Source organism: Quercus lobata, chromosome 4, assembly GCF_001633185.2.
Source record: "Quercus lobata isolate SW786 chromosome 4, ValleyOak3.0 Primary Assembly, whole genome shotgun sequence".
NCBI lineage: Eukaryota > Viridiplantae > Streptophyta > Magnoliopsida > Fagales > Fagaceae > Quercus > Quercus lobata.
Genome location: NC_044907.1, coordinates 73,126,542 through 73,148,446, shown reverse-complemented (window position 1 = coordinate 73,148,446; position 21,905 = coordinate 73,126,542). Strand labels below are relative to the sequence as shown.

The following is a 21,905-nucleotide window of genomic DNA, read 5'->3' as shown; positions in this document are numbered from 1 at the left end:
CTCTCTCTCTCCTAAGCTAACGGTCAAATTTTTTTTTTCTTGGCAGAGACTGGAGATAGATATAAAGCTAACTCCTTTTCAAGCATCCTGAGCACAAGTAAGGTATGTTTCCAATACAAGATATAATGATAGCTCAACAGACCCCATCATCATAGTAAACAAACATCACAATATGTGTGTTACTTATAACGACAATTATAACTTTGAAAGCAAAAAAAAAAAAAAAAAAGAGAAGGATAAAAAATAAAGGGTACTTTCAATTTTTTTTGCTTTACTTTGCTGTGTTGAGGAACCTTATTCATTAATTATCAACCTCTCTCTGTCTCTGACAAGGAAGAGTGAGCCTTGACATATTCAAAGGTTGGTTTTATATGTTTGTGGAGGTGATGAATGAGATTCCCAAAAAGAAAAAACAAAGCTATAAAGAGAGAGAGAGAGAGAGAGAGATTCTCATTATCTGAGAGTAAAAGGTTGGAGATCACATGTAGAATACCAGAACAACTTTAAGTTGAATGGAAGAAAAGATAAAGAAACTATCTCCACAAGTCAAGGTGCACACAATTTGCCCTCAAAAGGGGGGGAAGCACAAATACACGATCCCCCATATCTATATCATCTACTTATTCCTTTTCTTAAACTAATTCTAATGTCCTAAATCATGGCAACATGCATTCCATAAGCACTGGCCATCTTTCATTTTTTTTAACAAATAAGTACTAAGATTTAAAATTTATGATGTCCGTGACATGATGACGATAATTAATGATGATTTTATATGCAGATACGATTTGAATGCAATTTTTGTACGTATTTCATGATAAGAGATTTTATGAGTTGAGTTAGCTGATGTATATCCGTCTTTTGAAACACAAAAGCAATCAAAATGTAATATATGAGAGTTGTGAGTTGTGAGTCTTGTGACCACCCCCTTTTGTTTTTTGTTTTCTCTTTTCCAACTTTTGGCTACTTTTTTTATGTGTGTTTTCTTTTAGATTTCGGTGGTGGTTAAACGAAAGTATGGTAGATGCGGTTTGGGTTGATGTGAGCAATAATAGAGGTAGAGTGAAAGAGAAAGATGAAGAAAGATGAATGGGGAATCCATCTAGAGCTACTTTTCATCTACTCTCTCATTCTTCAGAGGGTTCCCCCCTCCCCTCTTTTCTGATCAGTCTTTGTCAGCAAGTTTCACGAGAAGCTTAGCATTTATTTTTTTAGTCTCTATTTCTTAGCTAACTCGATCTGACTTTTCTTTTAATTTATTTCTATTCCACAATTAATTAGACAATAAGTTGTAGAACAAACTAGAGTTTTCAATTTATGGAAAAAAATTATTTGTCCAATTCTACAAGTTGGGAATCTTTGTGGATATTATAGCTTAGCTACAAAACATTAAATTAATTTTAATTGTCTTCGTAATTATTTGAAGCACTCGTGACAAAAAACCAAATCAGTCACCTCTTTTGCTTAAAGCTTTTGCATATCTAATTATCTAATACTTGTGGACTAATCTTTGTAACGTCGAGGACACAAAAAAATGGGCCAGCTTGTCATGTTGATGCCTTTGTAACATAGTTTTCTGACACGCCATTGTACGGCCTGCCTCATGCGGCATATTATCCTATTCCTATACCATACGTATTAATTAATGCCATTATCCTACCCCATGTGGGTGTTTCATAATTAAGACAAAAACCCCTATTCATTATTTGACATGTTTGATAATTATAAAGGCTAATGTCCACTTAACTCCTGCGTATAAATCAAGATTTGCAGTATCAACCCAGCGACTTATAAAAATTGGGTTCAAGTTAATTTAACCGATAAAATCTAATCAATCTTAATGAAACGAACATCATAGGTTTAAAATATAAAATATACATACATATATATATAAATTAACCTCGGTTGGCTGGTTAATTAACAATTAACGACAGAGTATTTTGTATACTAATCAAACGGCTATTCTATTTGTCTTTGTTGTCTCCTTAAATGAAGCTAATTTGTCTAATCTTGCACAGGTAACAACATATGAAATGTTTTAAAAAATAAAATCAAAGACTGTGAATTTGGTTTAATTTAAAAAGATTGCATTGAAAACATCAAATCCATATCTGAATTCTGCACTTAGGGCTAAAAATTTATAAATTAAGTTGGCATCTACTTGTCTTAGTGCTTCACCTTAGATAATAATTAAAATAAGTGTAATCTCTCTATGCATGTGTTCTGGGAATTCAGGTTCGTCCCCATTGTCTCGTGAAGATGATAATATCAAAGTAAACTTGAGCGTAGGGCATGGGCAAGAAAATGGCAAGTAGGACTAAGTGACAGCTAGCCTGCAGCATCGATTTTGAAAATCACTTTAGGTTACAAGACACTTACCAAATTGTCCATATTCACATATATCTTTGCACATGCCACATGCATTTGTTATTTGCTCATGCTTTGTACGTACCCTTTTTTTTTGTTTCCTTGCCTTGGTTTGTTGTTAAGATCTATCATCTATCTATGTGATCAGATTTGAGGAGTGAAGAGAATAGTGAGAGGCACAGAGCCATAGCTAAAAAGCATCACCCATTACAAGAAAAAAACTCTATTGCAACGAAATTTTTAATATTAACTATATTGCAACGAAATTTTTAATATTAACTATCTTATATCCAAAATTCTAGTAGTGCATCCATATATAGAGTTTAAAAAATATATATATTTTACATTTTACTCCTATATACAATTCTAAAGTTTTATTTTACATTTTTTTTTCCCTGAGTTGTACCTTATCTTTTCATTTATTATATTGTATGGTGAGAGAATCCTAAATTAAAATGTTAAATTAAAAAAATAATAAATAATAAAAATAATAAAAAAATAAAAATAAAAATAAAAAGCTGAGAGACCAACCAGATTTTATTTTATTTAGAATCAGGACCAAACAGGTTTTTTTATTTTATTTATATATATATATATATATATATATAATTGTACATCACTCTCAGCTTAAATATATGGCAAACTGATACACAACCAACCACTCTGGCAGACTCCGAATGCATTCCAGTCTTGCAAAGCAATTGAATGCCCATCCACTGGTTTGAGAAAATCAATTTCAAAGCTGGCAATAATTGTCATTGAGATTGAATTGGCATGTCAAGGTCAGATTTGGACCATTGGTCAAGGTCAAATAGAGTTACTATTTCAATAGCAAGATATTAGGACTTATATGTGAAATTCCTATTTTGAAAAAAAAAAAAAAAAAAAAAGATTAGCACATTATTGAAATCTGTCTAATCATTTTTTTTTTTTTTTTGAGATAGGATCTTGAAATCTATGATGCCATTAAACATAAAACTCTTAACAAATTTATCTTATGAATTGAAAAATAGATGGAGAGATAGGACATTTGATTTGAACATAAGATCACATTAAGCTACAAAATTCTTGATAAATTTATCTAATGGGTAATGAATTGAAAAATGAAAAAATCATTTCTACCAAAATATACTTAAATAGTTTTTCATTTTGGTTCTAGTTTAAATGTTTTTGCCACAAAATTCAGTAGCAACCAAATGAAACCAAATCTTTAAAGAAGTAGATAAACCCTATTCTCAATTATTTTCACCTTTATCGAAGAAAAGGTGTACATGAACTTGAAGTATTGAACCTTTAAATTGTACTAATATCTGCTCTGCATAAGCCATGTGCTTATCTACGGAACTTTTATAGGAATGTATGTGTGTATTTATAGTACTGGCAATCTGATTCAATTCTAATTACCAAGCAAAAATGAATTCATTATAATGACATTTGAACCTAATTAAGATGACATTAAGCCACAGAATTCTTGATAAATTTATTTAATGAGTAATAAATTGAAAAATGAAAAAACTCATTTCTACCAAAATGTACTTAATAGTTTTTCATTTTGGTTTCAAATTTAAATGTTTTTTGACACAAAATTAGCAACAGATTAAACCCAAATCTTTAGAGAAGTGGATAAATATTATTCTTAATTATCTTCACCTTTATCGAAGTAAGGTGTACATGAACTCTTTTCCTTTTTTTTTTTTTTTTTGAGAAGTTGTTCATGAACTTGAACATTCAATTGTACTAATATTTGTTCTGGATATATCACGTGTTATCTACGGAACTTTCATAAGAAAGAAAGTATTTATAGTACTGGCAATCTGATACAATTTCTAATTATCAAGCAAAAATGAATTTATTATAATGACATTTATAACCGCATGCAAAAATGAGTTCAATTTTTGGTTTAAGAAACCAAGAATTTCATACAACTTTTACAATCTGGGGCAAGGAACATTGAATCCTGACGTTACTCATTATCAAAGCTTTTTCTTTTTTGCTAAGCATTCATGTTCTTGGGAACTTCACTGATTTATTGTAACCTGCAGGATAGGTTTTATATGAGAAAAATTAATTCATCTCGTATTGGCTTTTACGGAGATGCCTCTCTTTTTTTAGCCTTTAGGTGGTAGTAGTAGTAGACTAGTAGTACTAGTACACTCTATCATTATGGAATTTAACGCCGTAAACAATTAAAGCACATTAATTAAGCTTTGGCTACTACTTATTCGTTTTTTTTTTTTTTGGTTTCCATGCAAATTAGCTATTTTTTTTATATATATTGAGGAAATAATTAATGTGGACCATCCAAATTCATGCAATATCATTTTTTCTACACTTAGGGTGTATTTATAGCAAATCTATATGTATATATATGGGCTTAATTTCATGAATAAGTTGTAACCAAGATTTTTCTTTTTCTAAATATAAAAAAGTCGTGTAAACCAGTCATTGAGTAAAAACGACAAAGTCATTAGGTGAGAGAGATTAACGTAAATTTTTCAGCACATGTGAACCATATATTATATAAACTCTATTTTTTATATATATAAATAGCACATATAAAATAAAGCATTGGAGATATCTATAAGCTCCATACATAGATTTTGCCACGTGTAAGGATTAAGGAACAGTCCAAAAAATCACAACCAACGTTTCCCATGCGGAGTCGCATGAGTTAACCTGTCCTCACTGCTACCTTTAAAATTAAAATTATAAAAAGTATGAAACTGCCAAAGGACCAAATCCCGACCGTCCCACCCACAACGGCCACTAGCCCTTTTTTCTCAGACAGCCTCAAAAAGTGTGGGTCCCACATCCTGTCCACGCTGTCACCTCCCACTTGGCCCCCTCACCCTCACATATAATTTTTTTTTATAAAATTTACAATAAAGTAATAAAGTAATGCTAGTAGCGTTCCCTCCAAACGTTTCTTTTTTTTACTCTCTATTTATGATACATCTTGAAAATCTTAGAAGTGGATAGCGTGTTGGATTGAACGTGAATAGACTAATGAATTCATCATCTGAGTATCTTGTAGGGTCCACAAAACTTACCTTAATTGTTCCCTATCTTAATGTTAACAAAATAGTGTTTCATCAAACTTTTTTTACTCCCTATTTATGATACATCCCGAAAATCCTATAAATCGATTGTGCATTGGATTGAACATGAACAGACTAACAAACTTACCACCCGAGTATCTCGTGGGATCTACAAAGCTTACCTTAGTTGTGCCCTAACTTATTGTTAGCATTTTTTTTTTTTTTGGGTATTTATTCACTATTGAGTGTTCACACCAATTATGGGACCCATTTAAAACAATCTGGACCCCACATGTGTACCCAAATTTGGGTCCACGCTCACCACGTTGTTCTGTACAGGAATCAGGGACGACTGAGCAGAAAAAGATAAAAGAGAATTGAGTAAAGGGTGGGTGCGTCGGAGTGTAGCTATGTCCACGTGGCACTACCTGGCAGGCTCAGTTCGGCAAATGATACGTGGCAGATGCCCAGTTTGTCAGTTATTTAATCCCACGCTTCAGTCTTTAGTCTAGTCTTTACCTCTTTCTTTGTAAAATTTTTTTTCTTGAAAAAAAAAAAAAAAATTAACCAAGGCTACGATAAACTCGAGCCTATATTCCGGAAATACCCCTAGTATATCGCTGGAATTAAGGGACTGACCGGATCTTTGTTGGTTACGAAATTGGAGCCAAGTAGGAAGAAGGGCTTTTCTGGTAACCGAATCCTAAAATAAACAAAACCAAAACCAACACACAAATCTCTCTCAGTCTCTCTCTCTCTCTTCTTTTACTTTTACTTTGTAATTGTTATTATTCCATCTAAAAAAGTGGGTTTATTTTTTTATTTTTTATTTATTAAAATTTAATTGTAAACCAAACCAAACCCTAAATAAACCCCACCATACAGGCTTGCCACCTCTATTGCATGCCCTTTTGTTCATTAGCTCGTCCTTGTCGTTGCCTCTCATATCAATACTATATCTTCCCCCCTTCTAAAAAGCCTAAAGATAAGAAAACCCATTCAACAACAAAAACCCAACACACAACTAAACGCATACAAATAGCTAGAGATAGAGCCAGACTCACAGAATACACAAACACACAAACAAAATCAAAAACACAAAAACAAAACTCTCCCATATATATCATCTATCTTCATGGCTGTCGAGGCTCGGCATCTCAATCTCTTCCCTTCTCAACTCATAGGAAACAGGTACACATACCTCTCTCTCTCTCTTGTGTGTTTGTTTTGGCAAAACTAATGGGAAAGTGATGAACTTTGCAGGGAAATGATGAACCCCATTGAAGCAAACACAAACATGTACAACAACAACCAGATGGGATACACATACACAGTTCCATTATCAGGAACAACAACAGAGACTATGTTGCCAGCTGCATACAATTCTTTGATGAACGATTCGATTCCTCAAAAGGCAGCGATAAAATCAGAGAGCGGTCTCACCTATAACATCCCTATTCCCATCTCGAGAAAGCGCTCAAGAGACTCCATGATCAACCCCAGTTTGAGCTTCCTCTCTCATCACCAAACCACTCCTCAGCCACAAAAGAATTGCGGGTCCTTCTCTTTTCTCGGTGAAGACATTTCCTTTCAGATCCAACAACACCAATTCGATATCGACCGTCTCATTTCTCAACATGTACGTATTCACAAGAACATACATATACACATGTTTTATTCAATATCCAATACAAAGTCTTTACCTTTTGATTAAAGGGTCACTGAAAGTTTTGGTTTTTGGGTGTGTTTTTTTCAGATGGAGAAGGTGAGGATGGAGATAGAAGAAAAGAGAAAAAGGCAAGCTCGGAGGATTGTTGAAGCAATAGAAGTGGGGATGATGAAGAGGCTAAAGGCTAAAGAGGAAGAGATAGAGAAAATTGGTAAAATGAACTGGGCTTTAGAAGAGAGAGTGAAATCGTTGTGCATAGAGAATCAAATTTGGCGTGACTTAGCCCAAACCAACGAGGCCACAGCCAATGCTTTGAGATCAAACTTAGAACAAGTCTTGGCAGCGCAGGTTAAGGAAGAACGCACCCACGGCGCAGCATTAGATGAAGCAGCACTACTCATGGACGATGCACAGTCGTGCTGTGGAAGCAGTGGCGAAGAAGAAGATCATCATCATAGAGACGTTATTGTTGTTGAAGGAGGGAGGCGCACGTTAGCATGTGGGGTGGCGCAGGATAAGGATGATGATGGTAATGGTAATTGTAATGGTAATTATTATAATGACAATTACAGGACTAGTAGTGAATGTGGGAACAATAGGTGGTGCAGGAACTGTGGCAAACAAGAGTCGTGTGTACTGCTTTTGCCCTGTAGACACCTCTGTCTATGTACTGTTTGTGGGTCTACACTTCACATTTGCCCCATCTGTAAATCACCCAAGAACGCCAGTGTCCATGTTAACTTGTCCTGAAAATTTTACATATACCCAATTCACCATAAATCCCAATTTTTCTTTTTCTTAATTTGTCTTTCTTTTCTTTTCTTTTTCTCTTTCTTTTTTCATTCTGTATGTATTGCTCTCTCTCTCTTTTGAGGTACATTAAATTTGGAAATCTTCTAGCATTGTAGTTGAAATTAAAAGGCCTCCAAAAATCAAGAAAACCAAGTTGTAAATTTGAGCCCATTTTTTAAGGCTAATTTTGTTTGATCCCTGTTGAAAAAAAAAATCTACATACCAATTCACCACATATCCCAATTTTTCTTTTTTTCTTTTTGTATGTATTTCTCTATTTTGGTACATTAAATTTGGAAATCTTCTAGCATTGTAGTTCTTCAAAATCAAGAAGCCAAGTTGTAAAAGATTTGAGACCATTTTTTAGGCTAATTTTGTTTGATCCCTTATCTAGTTTTGTTGATAGACATTACTAGGTTTGTTTTACTTTTTAACTTTTAGTTTTAAAAACTTTTGAAAGGCCGTGGATAATGCAAGCAAGCGTATCATCACAAAACTCTTTGCTCAAGGTAGTTCGGGAGTTAAGGCCAAAAAAAAAAAAAGTTAGGGTCAAGACTGAAGACTCGAAAGAAGTGAAGAGGATGGGAAAGAAAGGATCATATTCATGGATGATGTTGATATAATGTGGGACCCAAATGTGGGACTCAAGGCCAATCTACCTGACAGCTAGTACATTGTAATGTGTAGTACAATAATAACAACAACAATAATAATAGTATATTATTATATAGACCAACAACTACTGTTACTACTATTACTAGTCCTAGTACAAGTACTAAGGGTTAGGGGGGAGTGGGGTTTGGGTCGGAGCGTGTACGCCACGCTCCATTAAGTGAAAGCGTGGGGTCAACGAGATGGGGAAATCTGAAAAAGACAGGTGTGAGGCAAAAGCTGACACGTAGGACGCGCGCAATTGTCGCTGTTGTTGCTCTCTGAGCAATAGTTGTACTATATGGCATTGGTATTGGTTTTGGAATTTTGGTATCAGAGCTATATAGCCCCAAGTGGGCAACGCAATGCTCTCTCAGCATTTTTTTTTTTTTTTTTTTTTAGACCCAAAAAAAAAAAAAAAAAAAAAAAAAACAAAGAAGAAACCGACACCACAATGGGTGGTTGGAATAGTCCTCCCAACAACAAAACAAAAATTTAAACGTTAAATTATTGGTTGCTACTATTAAAAAAATTGAAACAAAAAGTAACAAATTTTTCCCACAGTGTACGAAGAACTATAAATAAAAAATAAAATAAAATAAAATAAAATGTATGCATCTTGATATAGTTGCGTATTATAGACGACGACGTTATCATTTCTTTTGAAAAATATCATCGAGTTAAAATATTATAATTGCTTGTCACTTTCAAATAGTGACTAGAGAAGTAGTACCCACGAGAATAATAATGATTTTTTTTTAAATAGTTTTAATTTATAGCGTTTTTCATTCACTTTTTATTATAATTTTTTATTATTTGATCAAAATACATTGAATTCTAAATCTTTTATTTATAATCATAAAAAATTTTACCAGTATTTTTTTTTTTTTAGTGTTTTTAACTTATTATGTCTGCTCCTAAAAATAATTCTTTATTATTAAACTAAAACACCAATCAATTTTTGGTATAGGTGATGATTGAAACCCAAATCTTTTACTCATCTATGAAAAATTTTACCAATTGAACTAATTCAAATCTACGAAAATTTTACTAGAAACTATAATAATTTGTTTAATTTATTTATGATATGGGTGTTAAAAAGTTAAAAAAAAAAAATAATAATAATAATAATTTATGGGGTACAGCTAAAGTTGGGGGTGGTGATGGTACAAACTACTATGTTTGGGAGAAAAAGCAAACGAAGAAAACGATGATGAGGATTGTGCTTTGTTGCAGTGATAAATAATAGTCATATGGGGGGGGTCTTAAATGGTGGGTACGTGTGTGTTTTGACTGGTTATTAGTTATTACTGCTGATGTAAATAAATGTTGGCGGTTAGGATTTTCTTTTGGCACGGTTGAATAGGTTGGCGATGATGATAAATATACATATATATTTACTTTTTTGTCAGTCTGTTTTATTTGTCTATGTACTAAATGGTCCACCTAATAAACAGGAAAAAAGTAAAAGATTTTTTTTTTTTTTTTTTTTTTGAAGTGGTCCAAAGTTTGAGGAATTTATGGGGGGTGTTTTGGTTTTTACAAGTGATTGCCACGTGATTTGTGGTTGTCATGTCCTTTTACTAGAGGTGGAAAAAGTTTTTGCCCTATGTGTTTTGGTTACAATGAGTGACTTTGGATAAGAAAACATTGTTTTCCATTGATTTGCATGCTGGTTGAAACTTAAACTTATAGATTTTTTTATACTTATTTTTCATCATTTTGGCTTCCTTCTTCTTTTTTTTAAAATAATTATTTCCACTTTGTTAATGCATTTTTAGATTTTAAAATGAGCTTTGATTATTTTAAGGAAACATAAAAGTTCACAAAATGATTTAATTAACTATATAATATAGTTACTAATGAATTATTATTATTATTATTTTTTTTTTTGGTAAACTAAAAATGGGGACCTTTATGGCTATATTTCACCCTGGGCAGGGAGCCGGTGGCCGCTCAATTAGTCGAGCCATCCGTGTGAGAGTCACCTCTTTTTATCGAGTACACCCCTCACTAAGTTTACCCACCAACGAAAACCTGCGGGCAGCGGAACTCGAACCTAAGTGTGGTTGCACGAAGCGCCCGAGCCTTACCCACTCAACCAAGCCCTCGTTGGTATGAATTATTATTATTATACTTACAAAATGATTTAATTGTAACTTGAAAAATACATCTACTAATGCATTATGATACCCTTTTTCTATATTTTCTTTAATCTATCATTTATTCGAAATATTATATTAAAGAATACAAATAAAAAAGAAACATTTGGATCATTTCTTAATTATCATATAAAGGTAAAAAGCTCAATAAACTTATGGAAATCTCTTTTCTCTTCTCTACATTCTATAAACAAAGATAAGAAAATGTTACAACATTTCTTTAATTATCTTCCCTTCTTTCTCTCTTACCTACAATCACAAAATGGAAACTTCCCTTCCCTCTCCTTTTTCTTTCCTTTCCCCTTTACGCCTTTTTCTTTTCCTTCCCAAAAAGTCAATAGATAAATAAGAGTAATATTGTGCATTCATTGACCTTTTTATGGGAATTGGAAAAATTTGCCACTTACGTAGGGGCGGTTTGATGTATTTGGGGGCCTAAGGCGAAAATTGATTATCTTGTTTTAGATGCAAAATTACTACTAATTAACATAAACTACGTAGAATATTTTTCTTTTTTTTTTAGAAATTTTATAAACAAAAAAAATTTGACCAAATTTTTCATACTTGTTGATATGGTAAATTAATAATAGTAAGTAAAAGAGTGGTGTTAGTAGTGGACTTAGACAAGAACTAGTAAAAGTTTGCTAACTAAACTCTTATTATTGTTCTTATTTTTTTTTTTTAAGAAGTACAACATTCACAATATTTTTTTACAATAAATCCTAGGTTTTAAGTTGCTTCTTTTTTTCTTTTTTCTTTTTTTGAAAATATCACTATAATTATTTTTTTGCCATCAATAACAGGTTGTAACAACCTGCTACTTAGCATAATTGTAAAAGTGTTGTAAAAAATATTGTAGACGTTGCGTTTTTTTCTATTTTTTTATTTGTTTTTCATTTGGTAAAAAAATATTATTTTATTTATCGATTATAAATAACCCTATTGATTAAAATTTGGGGGCCTTTTTTTTACTTAGGGCCGTAGGGGACCGCCTCTCTTGCTCCACTGTTCAGCCGGCACTGCACTTACGTAGAGTTCTTAACCTACGCGGAGATATGAAAACAAAAAAGCAAAATCAATACGAGATTTGACAGAATTGTGTAACTCATATTCACAAATACTATATATATATATATATATATATATGTGGGTTATGTTAACCGGTACAGTAAGGTGGGGTTAACACATCACTGTATGTCATAATTTTTGTAAGTCACCCGGTTTTATGTCAATATTTTGTCAGCTTTATAGATTTCAGAATTAGCATTATACAATTTTTCTAATTTTTTTAATTAAGTGAGACTTACATTATTTTAACCTTAATAAGCACCGCACAGTGCTCGTTGACATTTGCATATATGTATTAGTAAATTTTGCACGTATCCATCCAAAAAAAAAGTCTGTAGAATACTAGTATTTTAGGCAAGTTAGGTTTATTATTAGTTAGAAGTATTACTTAAAAAAAGTTATAGTATTTAATAATAAAAAAAACAAAAAATTTATATATCTAGTAGGAATGATGCTACCTTTTAACGAATAATCTTTTCTAACATTTTTGTGGTGTATAAGATGTTTGTGTCTTTAACTAGATGGTATCTTCCCCACTTTTCTTCGTTTGTCTCAACTCTGAACTTTAACTTTTTTTATTAAAAAAAAAAAAATACAAGAACTAACCCATTTACTTTCTTTTGGCTTTACTTGGTCACAAATCACAATCAAATAGTACTATTTTTTTAGACTTATCTCACAAAGAAAAGAAAAAAAATCAAAAGGCGGAGATAATTGCCGTCAATATAGGAATCAAAGACAATGCTTTTTTTTCCTTTTTTTATTTTTTTCCCATTGACATTTTCCAATGAGTTGTACAAATCACCTTGGAATAAACTCCACCATAAAATTAGGTCTCACATTTATTTTGGGTCTATTATTGTTTGTTTGTACCACTCAATATCAAATGCTCAATAGTCTTTGCCGCATTTTGGAAGATGCCTAGATTGTTTAGCAATCGCATTCAAACTCTCAATTTAATGAGTATTTTGAGAATCAACAAAACTTAAATAATAAATTCAATTCGAATTATTTTTTGTTGTTCCAACTAATAGGCCAATTTTAGAACAATATGTCTGATCTGACCCCCAAAAAAAAAAAAAAAAGCAAAGGGTCCCACACAAAAACAGGTACAAACGCCAAAGTTAGCATTTAATGAGAAAGAGCAATAAACAAAGACAACACAAAAATAATGGGAGATTTTGTTTTTTTAGGATGGGATCTTTGACCCCACAAACCATTTGTGGGACCCTCAGCAAGATCAGGACCATCTGTCCCTTTATGACCGGCATACCCTCTGGCCTCTATAACACGTGAATCTGATTCCCACTCCTTTTTTTTTCCTTTTTCCTTATTATCATCATTATCTACTTAGTTAATTATTCCACAATTTAATTAATTAATTGGCTACTACCATAGACTATACACATAAGATTAAATTATTGCTATCCTAGATTAGACATTTTGTATTTGACTAGTTTTTGTGTGACAATGATGTATATGTTTATCAAACTATTTGAATTGAATGGTTGGTTTATTTTATTTATTTTTTTAATTTTGGTTTAAATAGACTTGCCAACTATAGATTACTTGTTGCCTAGGAATCTAATCAAAAGTTAAAGAACATTTTACCTAAAAAAGAAATGATACCGCTTTTGGTGAGTTTTCAAAATATTTTAATCTATTATTATCTAATTGTGAGACTAATTGTAGCATTGAAACACCATAATGGCCACTAGTGGATACGGACAAGACTTTTGATGGGGAAAGAGTTTTTTTATTTTTATTTATATTTATTTTTGTTACTTTTTTTTCCTTTCCATTTATTATTAATTTAATAAGTCATGGAAATAGTTGGCCTGTCTTTGAACGCTTTTGCACGTCACTACTTGCCTTCTTGGAAATTATTATTAATATTATTTATTTATTTATTTTGGATAACTCTTGAATGTCTTCTATTACTTTTAATTTTTATGTTTTCTATTTTTTATATGTGTTTTTTTAAGGTTGTATCAAGCCAGTCTAGTAGGTACGAGATGCTTTTGTGTAACTATATATATATATATATATATATATTAAAACAGAAATCAAGTTCAAACCTATCATCAAATTAAAGTTGTGTTCGAATTTAGTTTATAAATATTTAAATTTATGATCTTAATTTAACCAAGTTTTCTTTTTGCTATAATTCATGAGTAAACATTACAACTAAAACTTTATACCTTTACCTAAATTGATTCTCATCCGTTACCACCATTAGTTATTGTTATGATATTCTTCTCAATAAAAAAAGTTATTGCTATGGTAACATTGATGGAGCTACATAAATAGATTATTTCATGGTCAATCTTATATCTATAATATAACATAACAATAAAAAATCATCAACTTCATATCCATTTTATATATATATATATATATATATATATATATATTATATGAAATACTAAGATAATAGAAAACTAATCAACCACATAACACAATAAAACTTAGAATCACGATTTTAGGTTGTTTTTAATGTTATTTATAAGTTTTCCACACCACAAACAATATTTAGATTATAATAATCAAATCACTTCTTTATAGGCTTGTTAAAGGTGAGATTCAAGTAATAATTTAATGATAATAACATTCTTTGTGATACCTCATATGTCTGTAGTTCAAACCCCACGTCTTCCTCCCCTACTATTTACTTATCATAAAAAATAAATAAATAAATAAAAGAAGAGAATAAGCGAGGTTGTTAAATGTTTTTGCTTAGCTCTTTATATTCCAAGCCTAGAATAGCTTACGAGAGCTTCACTTGATTGTTAAGTAGATAAACAAAACAAGTATTCTTTTTTCTCCCTCTTTCTTTCCTTTTTTTTCTTAATGGAACCCCATCACTTCATAAATGTAATTATTCTTTTGTTAGGTAATTAAGAAATCTCATCACATTCCCTTAATTATTTAGCAAATGGATGCATTTAGTCATTTGAAACTTCAAATTTCCTTGTTTTACTTTTACCCTCCATTTGTTTATGTAGAAATCTTTTTTTTTTTTTTTAAGTATTTTTTATATTGGAAAACACAGTCAACAAAAAACTTTTTTTCCTAGGGTCAACGAAATACAATCCCAAAAGATCAAAGAATGTTATTCAGAATGTTACATTGATCAGTGAAAACAAACTTCACATCACAAAAAATCTCTCATGATATTAACTTCTCAATCTTCATGCGATACATATAATAGAAAATATCTTCTACCTAAACATTTTTAAGGTGGTAACTGAACACATGAATACACCTATATATATCACCTTATTTTTAGGGTTGCAACCGAACACACAAATACAACTTATATAGATTTTCCAAAAAAATATTTTATATCGAAACAAACAAAGCATAAAATTTAGCAAAATCAATAAGAGTATTAAAATATATTTTCACACACTTTTTTCTCTAATTTCTTCAACACATATTCATATGACTTGTCCAAAAAAAAAAATAGTATTTATATGTTGTACTTTAATTTTCTTTCTTCTTCCACCAATTGTTCAAACATACATTTTTCTAAGCATGTTCTAGAGATGGATTAAAAAGTAAATTAATAATTTGAATTCAATGGTTTTGTTGAGTACCAAAAGCTCCTCAGTCATCAGCAACCACCCACCTTCACGCGACTTAGGCATTAATTATTGAACTAAAATTGAAGGTTTCCTACTTCCCATCCCATGTTGATCATCATAAAGTGTTCCTTGTTTTTCTTCTTCTTCTTTTTCTTAGTTAGGTTAAGTTCCTTTCTAATTAAATACATGTTGTTCGTGCTTTATTTATGACATATAACTATGAATTACACACATTATTATAGGCGACCCACATTATATAGTACACGGCTTAACCATTAAAATCTATCACCCTTTCTTAGTCCCATCAATTGACTAATTGTTTGATATGACTAGTTTATATGTCTCTCATTGATAAATTTCTTTATTCCAATCAATTTTCTGTATGTATTTCTGATATGTCCCAAAGAATCTTATTGCATTAAATGTTTACGATTTTCTTATTTGGTGAAACTTCAATGCCATTGCCAGTTGGGTTATCAACAAAACATTAGGTCATTATCACACTAGGTCACATCCCCATCCTTTGATCATGGATGATGTCTACAATAAAAAGCAATAATAATAATAATAAATTCTTTTTAAATAACATTAACAACAATGATAATTTTTTATTGCTTTTTTTTACCAAAAACAAAAATACCCAGATCAAGAACCTTAATTATCAACTATTTTTAAATTTAAATATTCATTTTTATTGCTTTTATAAAATAAAACAAACAAAAAAAATACCCATGAACAAGAACTTTAATTATCACCTATTTTTAAAGTTAAATATTAATATTTTATTTCTTTTATAAAAAAAAAAAACAAAAAAAAACAAAAACAAAAACAAAAAATACCCATAACAAGAACTTTAATTATTACTTCTTTTTAAAGCTAAACTTTTTCTATAATGACATTGGGAATAATGAAGAAAATAATAAAGTTGAAAATTTTATGGAGATGTCTGAGAAGTGTTTTAAAAGTTGAGACTAGTGATATATCTCTCTCCCCCGGTTGGTTCAACCTTTAGCTTAGGTTGTGCTTAATTAAAACTCAAATTCATTGCGTCAACAGGCGGCTAAGTAAGAAATTATTTGTTAGTTTCTTTTATAAAAAATATTTTAGTTTTTTTTTTAATTGGTTGTATTATCTTTCACTTCATCATAAACTGCCATACGTTAAGAAATCAGTTTGAACTTTGAACATGGACCCCTCACAATTCAAGGATGATAAAATAATTTTATTATTTTTGCTTAAAAGTCAGTGATTGAAAAAAAAAAAATTAGTGATTAAAAGAATCACAATTGTAGTTGCAATATTAATTAAGAGGGTTGGCTGTGGATTACATCGATCAAGCATCATGGGTCGATTAGTGCATACTCATGATGGTGGACCCAAAAAGCTTGTACTGTCATCAAATTTATTCGATAGTGATTGAAAGACATTTGTTAATTTTTTTCTTCAAAGAGATTTTATTCCAATTAAAAAAAGGGGGGGAAGGAGGGAATTGAATTTAATAAAAATGATATGGTATCTTTGGATATAATTGGGATTGTCAAAGGAGGAGGATTTAACATTTTAGTAGTAATTTTATTTGTCAAAATGGAACAAATCATGAAGGTGTTTTAGTTGAGTGGTGCATTGCACATTGGAATCCCCAAACCAAACTTTTTCAAATGCCTTTACCCAAATCATCAACCAAGACACACATTTTATTAATGCCAAAGTAAAGCCAACCAACACAAGCACACCCCCATGTCTCCTTCCAAGGAAAGAGATGTGTGAATAAATAAACTAACCTAACTTCATAGCTTTGGTCCCCTTCCAATGGAATCACACATCTATTTCATGTGGGTCATACTCATATGTCATATCATTACCGCCACCTTTAAAAAAAAATAAAAATATCCCTAGTAAATATGCGATATCATTATTATTTTTGTTTTTTTATATAAAGAAAATTAAAATTTTAACCTTTGATTTTTTGCTCTATAATGATTATTTTAAATCATGCATCTCAAGTCAAGCCATCAATTTAATTTTTTATGTAGGCATGGTTCAAATCTCAAATTTCTTATTTGAGAATGAAAAAATTTACTAGTTGAACTAATTGAAACCTACTTATTTGAAAGATTATAAGAGCATGCCGAAATTCATCATCACGTACACACTATACACCGGGCCAACAAAATGCCGACGCGAGGACAATGACACACGACCCAATGGCATATATATATTTTTCTTTTCTTGAGAACCTAAAGGGAAACCCTAAGTATCAACGCCCATGCTTGTGACTTTTTTTAATTTTATCTTTTAGGTTTCAAGGATTGAGCTTGGTGTAAAGAGATGGAAAGGTGTGTCGCATAAGTTGTCCACTTTGGTGATATAAACCATATTCCATTTTTCAGTTGAGGTGGGGCTACCAAGTAATGGACAGTACAAAGCATAGAATATGGATCCAATTAAGAGGAATGGGGGCCATGATGGGAACCCTAACTTTCTTCCCTTGCGAAAGGGGGCACTCATGTACTACTCTATCATCTTAGAATTGATTTGCTTGCTTCCTTTTGTTTTCTCCTATACATATCGCTTTAATTAAGGACCCACATAGGCACCAATATCACAATTTTTTTTTGGGAGGTAAGTAACCCATGTCACAAGTCACTTAAGACAAAATTGATAAGACCTAGGCCAGATCAAGTTAGAAATTAAGATGGTCCCAAAAGTAGCATATCTTAAGAATATGAATCATAAGTCAAAAGAAACAAACCATTGTGAAGCTTACCGAATTGTAAACAATCAAGTTTTTCTACTCTTTTTATTTTTATTTTTTTATTACAATGTAACAAATGGGTATTTGGGGTAGGTATAATACTAGGTTATGACTTATTCTCATAAAAAAAAATTTAATAAAAACAACTAGAAGATATTGCCTAAAAGAAAATTGTAAATCAAAAGGGACTTTATTGAATCCTTGTTGATAATAATTAAAAATATTTAATTAATTGCATATATGTATCTTTCTTCAAAGGTGACTTGGCTGATTGTTAAGCCTAATTTGTATTTGAAGTGGTCCTTTAAGAACACTTTCTCTCATGTACTATGCAAAGGGTGGTGATGGGTTAAATATTTGTCTTTTAAAAAGGCATGGTGGGTCAAGAAAAGAATCCACAACCTCCCAAAAGAGAGAGAGAGAGAGAGAGCATAAAACCATATTCACCTAGAAATGATATCTTACACAATGGAAAATATTTTCCTTTATGTGAGAATTTCAATGACCCTGCCATGAGTCTACTTTACAAAGATGGATTTGGTGTGATGGGTGGTGGAGTGAGGCAAAAGATAGAGACATAATTTATTGCATTTTTGAATCTAGAAAACCCCACTATGTATGAAACAATGAAAAAGAGAAATTTAAAGAAAAGAAAGAGAGAGTAGTAAAGGAGCAGGGAGCAGTTGCAACTATTCTTTCTTTCTTTCTTTCTCTCTTGGATTGACAGATTGGAGCGTGGAAGTGTAAACATCAGCTTCCCCCACTAACACAATATCCATGTGCTTAGACAATCAAGTCATGCTCACCCCATTAATGTGCTCTTGGACATTGGACATTGTGGCTTATTGCAAACCCAACCTTCCCTTCATCTTGGGTAAAATGACTGTGCCTTTTGCTCTCTCTCTCTCTCTCTTAATAGTGGGGAAAACTTTGTCTAAGGAAAAGTGTTTCCAATAGTTCCTTCTTGTCTACATTAGGCACCACTGCAAAAGCCAACCACTAAAATCATTCATGTTGTTTTTAAGGTAAGTGGGCAAACATGACATCTTAACATTAGAATGGAATTTCTATGTGGATGGATAGAATATAATGGAATGGGATTGGGCTGTGTATTGGCTTAAAATATTTTTTAGAAGTGACCCAAAATGAAATGATCTCTATGAAGAACCAAAGAGAGATGGCTGTAATACAAAATCCTTTTCTTTTTATTTTATTTTATTTAACTTTCCCACTTCCTTCTTTTGAAAAGTTGCACATTCTAATAGTGAAATTGACATGAACTTGAGAGTTGAATGTGACATCTCACATTACACAAGAATCAGCTATCACTTTGGACCAAATAAATGGAGGAAATATTTGGTATTATCACCAAGTGCATAATATTGTGTTGTCTACAATTCTTCGCGCAAATGTGGGGAGTTCTGGCCCACTTTGATAATAAACCACAAAATTTTGTCTTTCAAATTCAAACCTCCCCCCCAATTGGATGATTATGACCCCCATGAAATGGTCCAAATATAAGTTTGTACAATTGGGATATATAATGCATATATGTTATTCAATTTTCAAGCTCACCAACTGACTAAAGTTAGTATTTAAAACTAAGCCTTCGGTGTCATGTTTATCACACTTAAAATATATATATACCTCGACTGATTATTAGGTTTTTTGGGTTCATGAAAATGCACTATCATTGTGTCCAATCCACAGGGTGTTTGATGTTTAGTCATTAGTGGAGGGATGGATGCAAATCAAAAGGTTACACATGTACTAATATTGATCATACAATTCGTCACAAGTTGGATGGTTCATATTGACTCTGGAAATGTGTATTATGATCACTTTTTTAAACTTGGAATTTTGGTGCCTTATCCAGCATTAAATAACAACATATGCGAGTATAAACCTCAACCTATCAACGTATTTAAGGATATCCACCTTTTCTTTTCTTTTGTTTTTTGAACTTTTATTTTAGATACATTTAACTTCTAAGTGGGGGGAGGGGGGGTTCTACAAACATTAAGAGATAGACGTTTGACCTTAAATTTATTGGGCATTTTTTTTTATTAACAAGACTTAATCACAATCCCGTGTTTTAGACTCCTCAGTTAAATTCAACATTTAATTAGCCTTGAGAAAGATAACACCATTTGTGTTGCATTAATCAATGTAACTATGTATTTGAATTTAATTAGTTTGTTTCATTTTTAGATTTTTCTATTTCTTTTTATATCCTTCGGTGCGGGGTTTCTTCAGGGCTTGAGAGATGTAATATTATGATCCTACAAGTTTAATTCGCTGTTAGGAAATTCACATAAAAGGAAATGAATGATTCTCGATGAAAATATTGTTCTCTTAACAAAATTTGAAAGTAGTGTTCTATAAGATGATTATTCCCATAACTCCACTCTTGACTCAAATTATAAATCCAAAAAGGTTAGCACTTCTCAATTTCTAGTAGATGTTGAACCTGTTGCCCTATTGATTAAGAAGGGGGCGAGCGCAACAACTACGTGGATCCCTTTCTTTTCTTTTTTGTTGCCAACACTTTCTTAGGTCAAGTTGGAAATGGATGTGCTATTGTGAAACGACTTTCATGCAACTCAAATCATTGCTTTGTTCTATAATGAGAGGCATTTTTTTTTCCAATAAGGCTCGCACTCGGTGCCACATTTTTATTAATAAACAACAACCTCGTTATTAATTGAGAGATGGAATATTACAGTCCTACAAGTTTAATTCGTTGCTAGGAAATTCACATGAAAGGAAATGAGTGATTCTCGATGAAAATATTGTTCTCTTAACAAAATTTGAAAGTAGTGTTCTATAAGATAATTATTCCCATAACTCCACACTTGACTTGAATTATATATCCAAAAAGGTTAGCTCTTCTCAATTTCTAGATGTTGAACTTGTTGCCCTGTTGGCTAAGAAGGGGGTGAGCGCAACAACTACATGGATCCCTTTCTTTTCTTTTTTGTTGCCAACACTTTCTTAGGTCAAGTTGGAAATGGATGTGCTATTGTGAAACAATTTTCATGCAACTCAAATCATTGCTTTGTTCTATAATGAGAGGCCTTTTTTTTTCAATAAGGCTCACACTAGGTGCCACATTTTTATTAATAAAAAACAGCCTCGTTATTAATTGACTCCATTCTAAAATTTGAGCTCCTCTCCCTCCACCCCCTTTTTTTCTTAAAAGCCTTCACTCCACTCATTTTTCCATTTTTAATTAGACATGGCTAAACTAACAATGACCTAAATCAAAGGACCATTCATTAGCCTTACTAGTAAAGCATTGGAAAATGAGGGATTGATTTCAACTATACTTTTAGTTGTAAAGCTAACTTTTGAGTTATAGGGCTCAACTTAGCTTATCAAACAAGTGCACCAAAATAGGGGATGGTGATTGTGCCTTAACTTATCAAAGGGGTTGTAGAAAGAGAAATCGACCACTTATTTTATTTGACAATAGTCTAAATAGCCCTCATATCTTTAATTACAAGACAGAAGAGGTGATCCATTTCCAGTCTAAAAACAATAACACTCAACTTTGAACCCATCTTAGGAGAATGGCGCCAAAGGAGCAACTCAACATAGAGTTATTTAGTACAGGGCACACAAAGTTTCTCCTTCTTGATTGAATATGTAGGATAGGTGGAAGATGGTGACACATAATGACTAATCATGAAAGACCATTCATTTGTCTAAGAACGCTTAATCGTCACACCTATAATTCCTCGAGGGAGGGGAGGGGGGGGGGGGGGGGGGGGGGGGAGGATGCTAGACACTACAAGTTGAGTAGTTTATTTGGGG

The 21,905-nt window shown here is 31.9% G+C and overlaps 1 protein-coding gene across 1 annotated transcript; it reads left to right on the top strand.

Moving 5' to 3' along the window:
• Positions 1-6,309: 6,309 nt before the first annotated feature.
• On the top strand, positions 6,310-7,876 carry LOC115987804 (probable BOI-related E3 ubiquitin-protein ligase 3). The gene is made up of 3 exons (XM_031111415.1): positions 6,310-6,596; positions 6,669-7,044; positions 7,162-7,876. The coding sequence occupies exons 1-3, from the start codon at positions 6,541-6,543 to the stop codon at positions 7,822-7,824; spliced, it is 1,095 nt and encodes a 364-aa protein (XP_030967275.1). The 5' UTR covers positions 6,310-6,540; the 3' UTR covers positions 7,825-7,876.
• Positions 7,877-21,905: the final 14,029 nt, after the last annotated feature.

What these genes read in the sequence shown, in the direction of transcription:
- LOC115987804 (XM_031111415.1), top strand. Translation starts at nt 6,541, where the DNA reads ATGGCTGTCGAGGCTCGGCATCTCAATCTCTTCCCTTCTCAACTCATA. An exon ending in TCTCAACTCATAGGAAACAG is followed by an intron (nt 6,597 to 6,668) that starts GTACACATACCT and finishes TGAACTTTGCAG; the next exon opens with GGAAATGATGAACCCCATTG. An exon ending in ACCGTCTCATTTCTCAACAT is followed by an intron (nt 7,045 to 7,161) that starts GTACGTATTCAC and finishes TGTTTTTTTCAG; the next exon opens with ATGGAGAAGGTGAGGATGGA.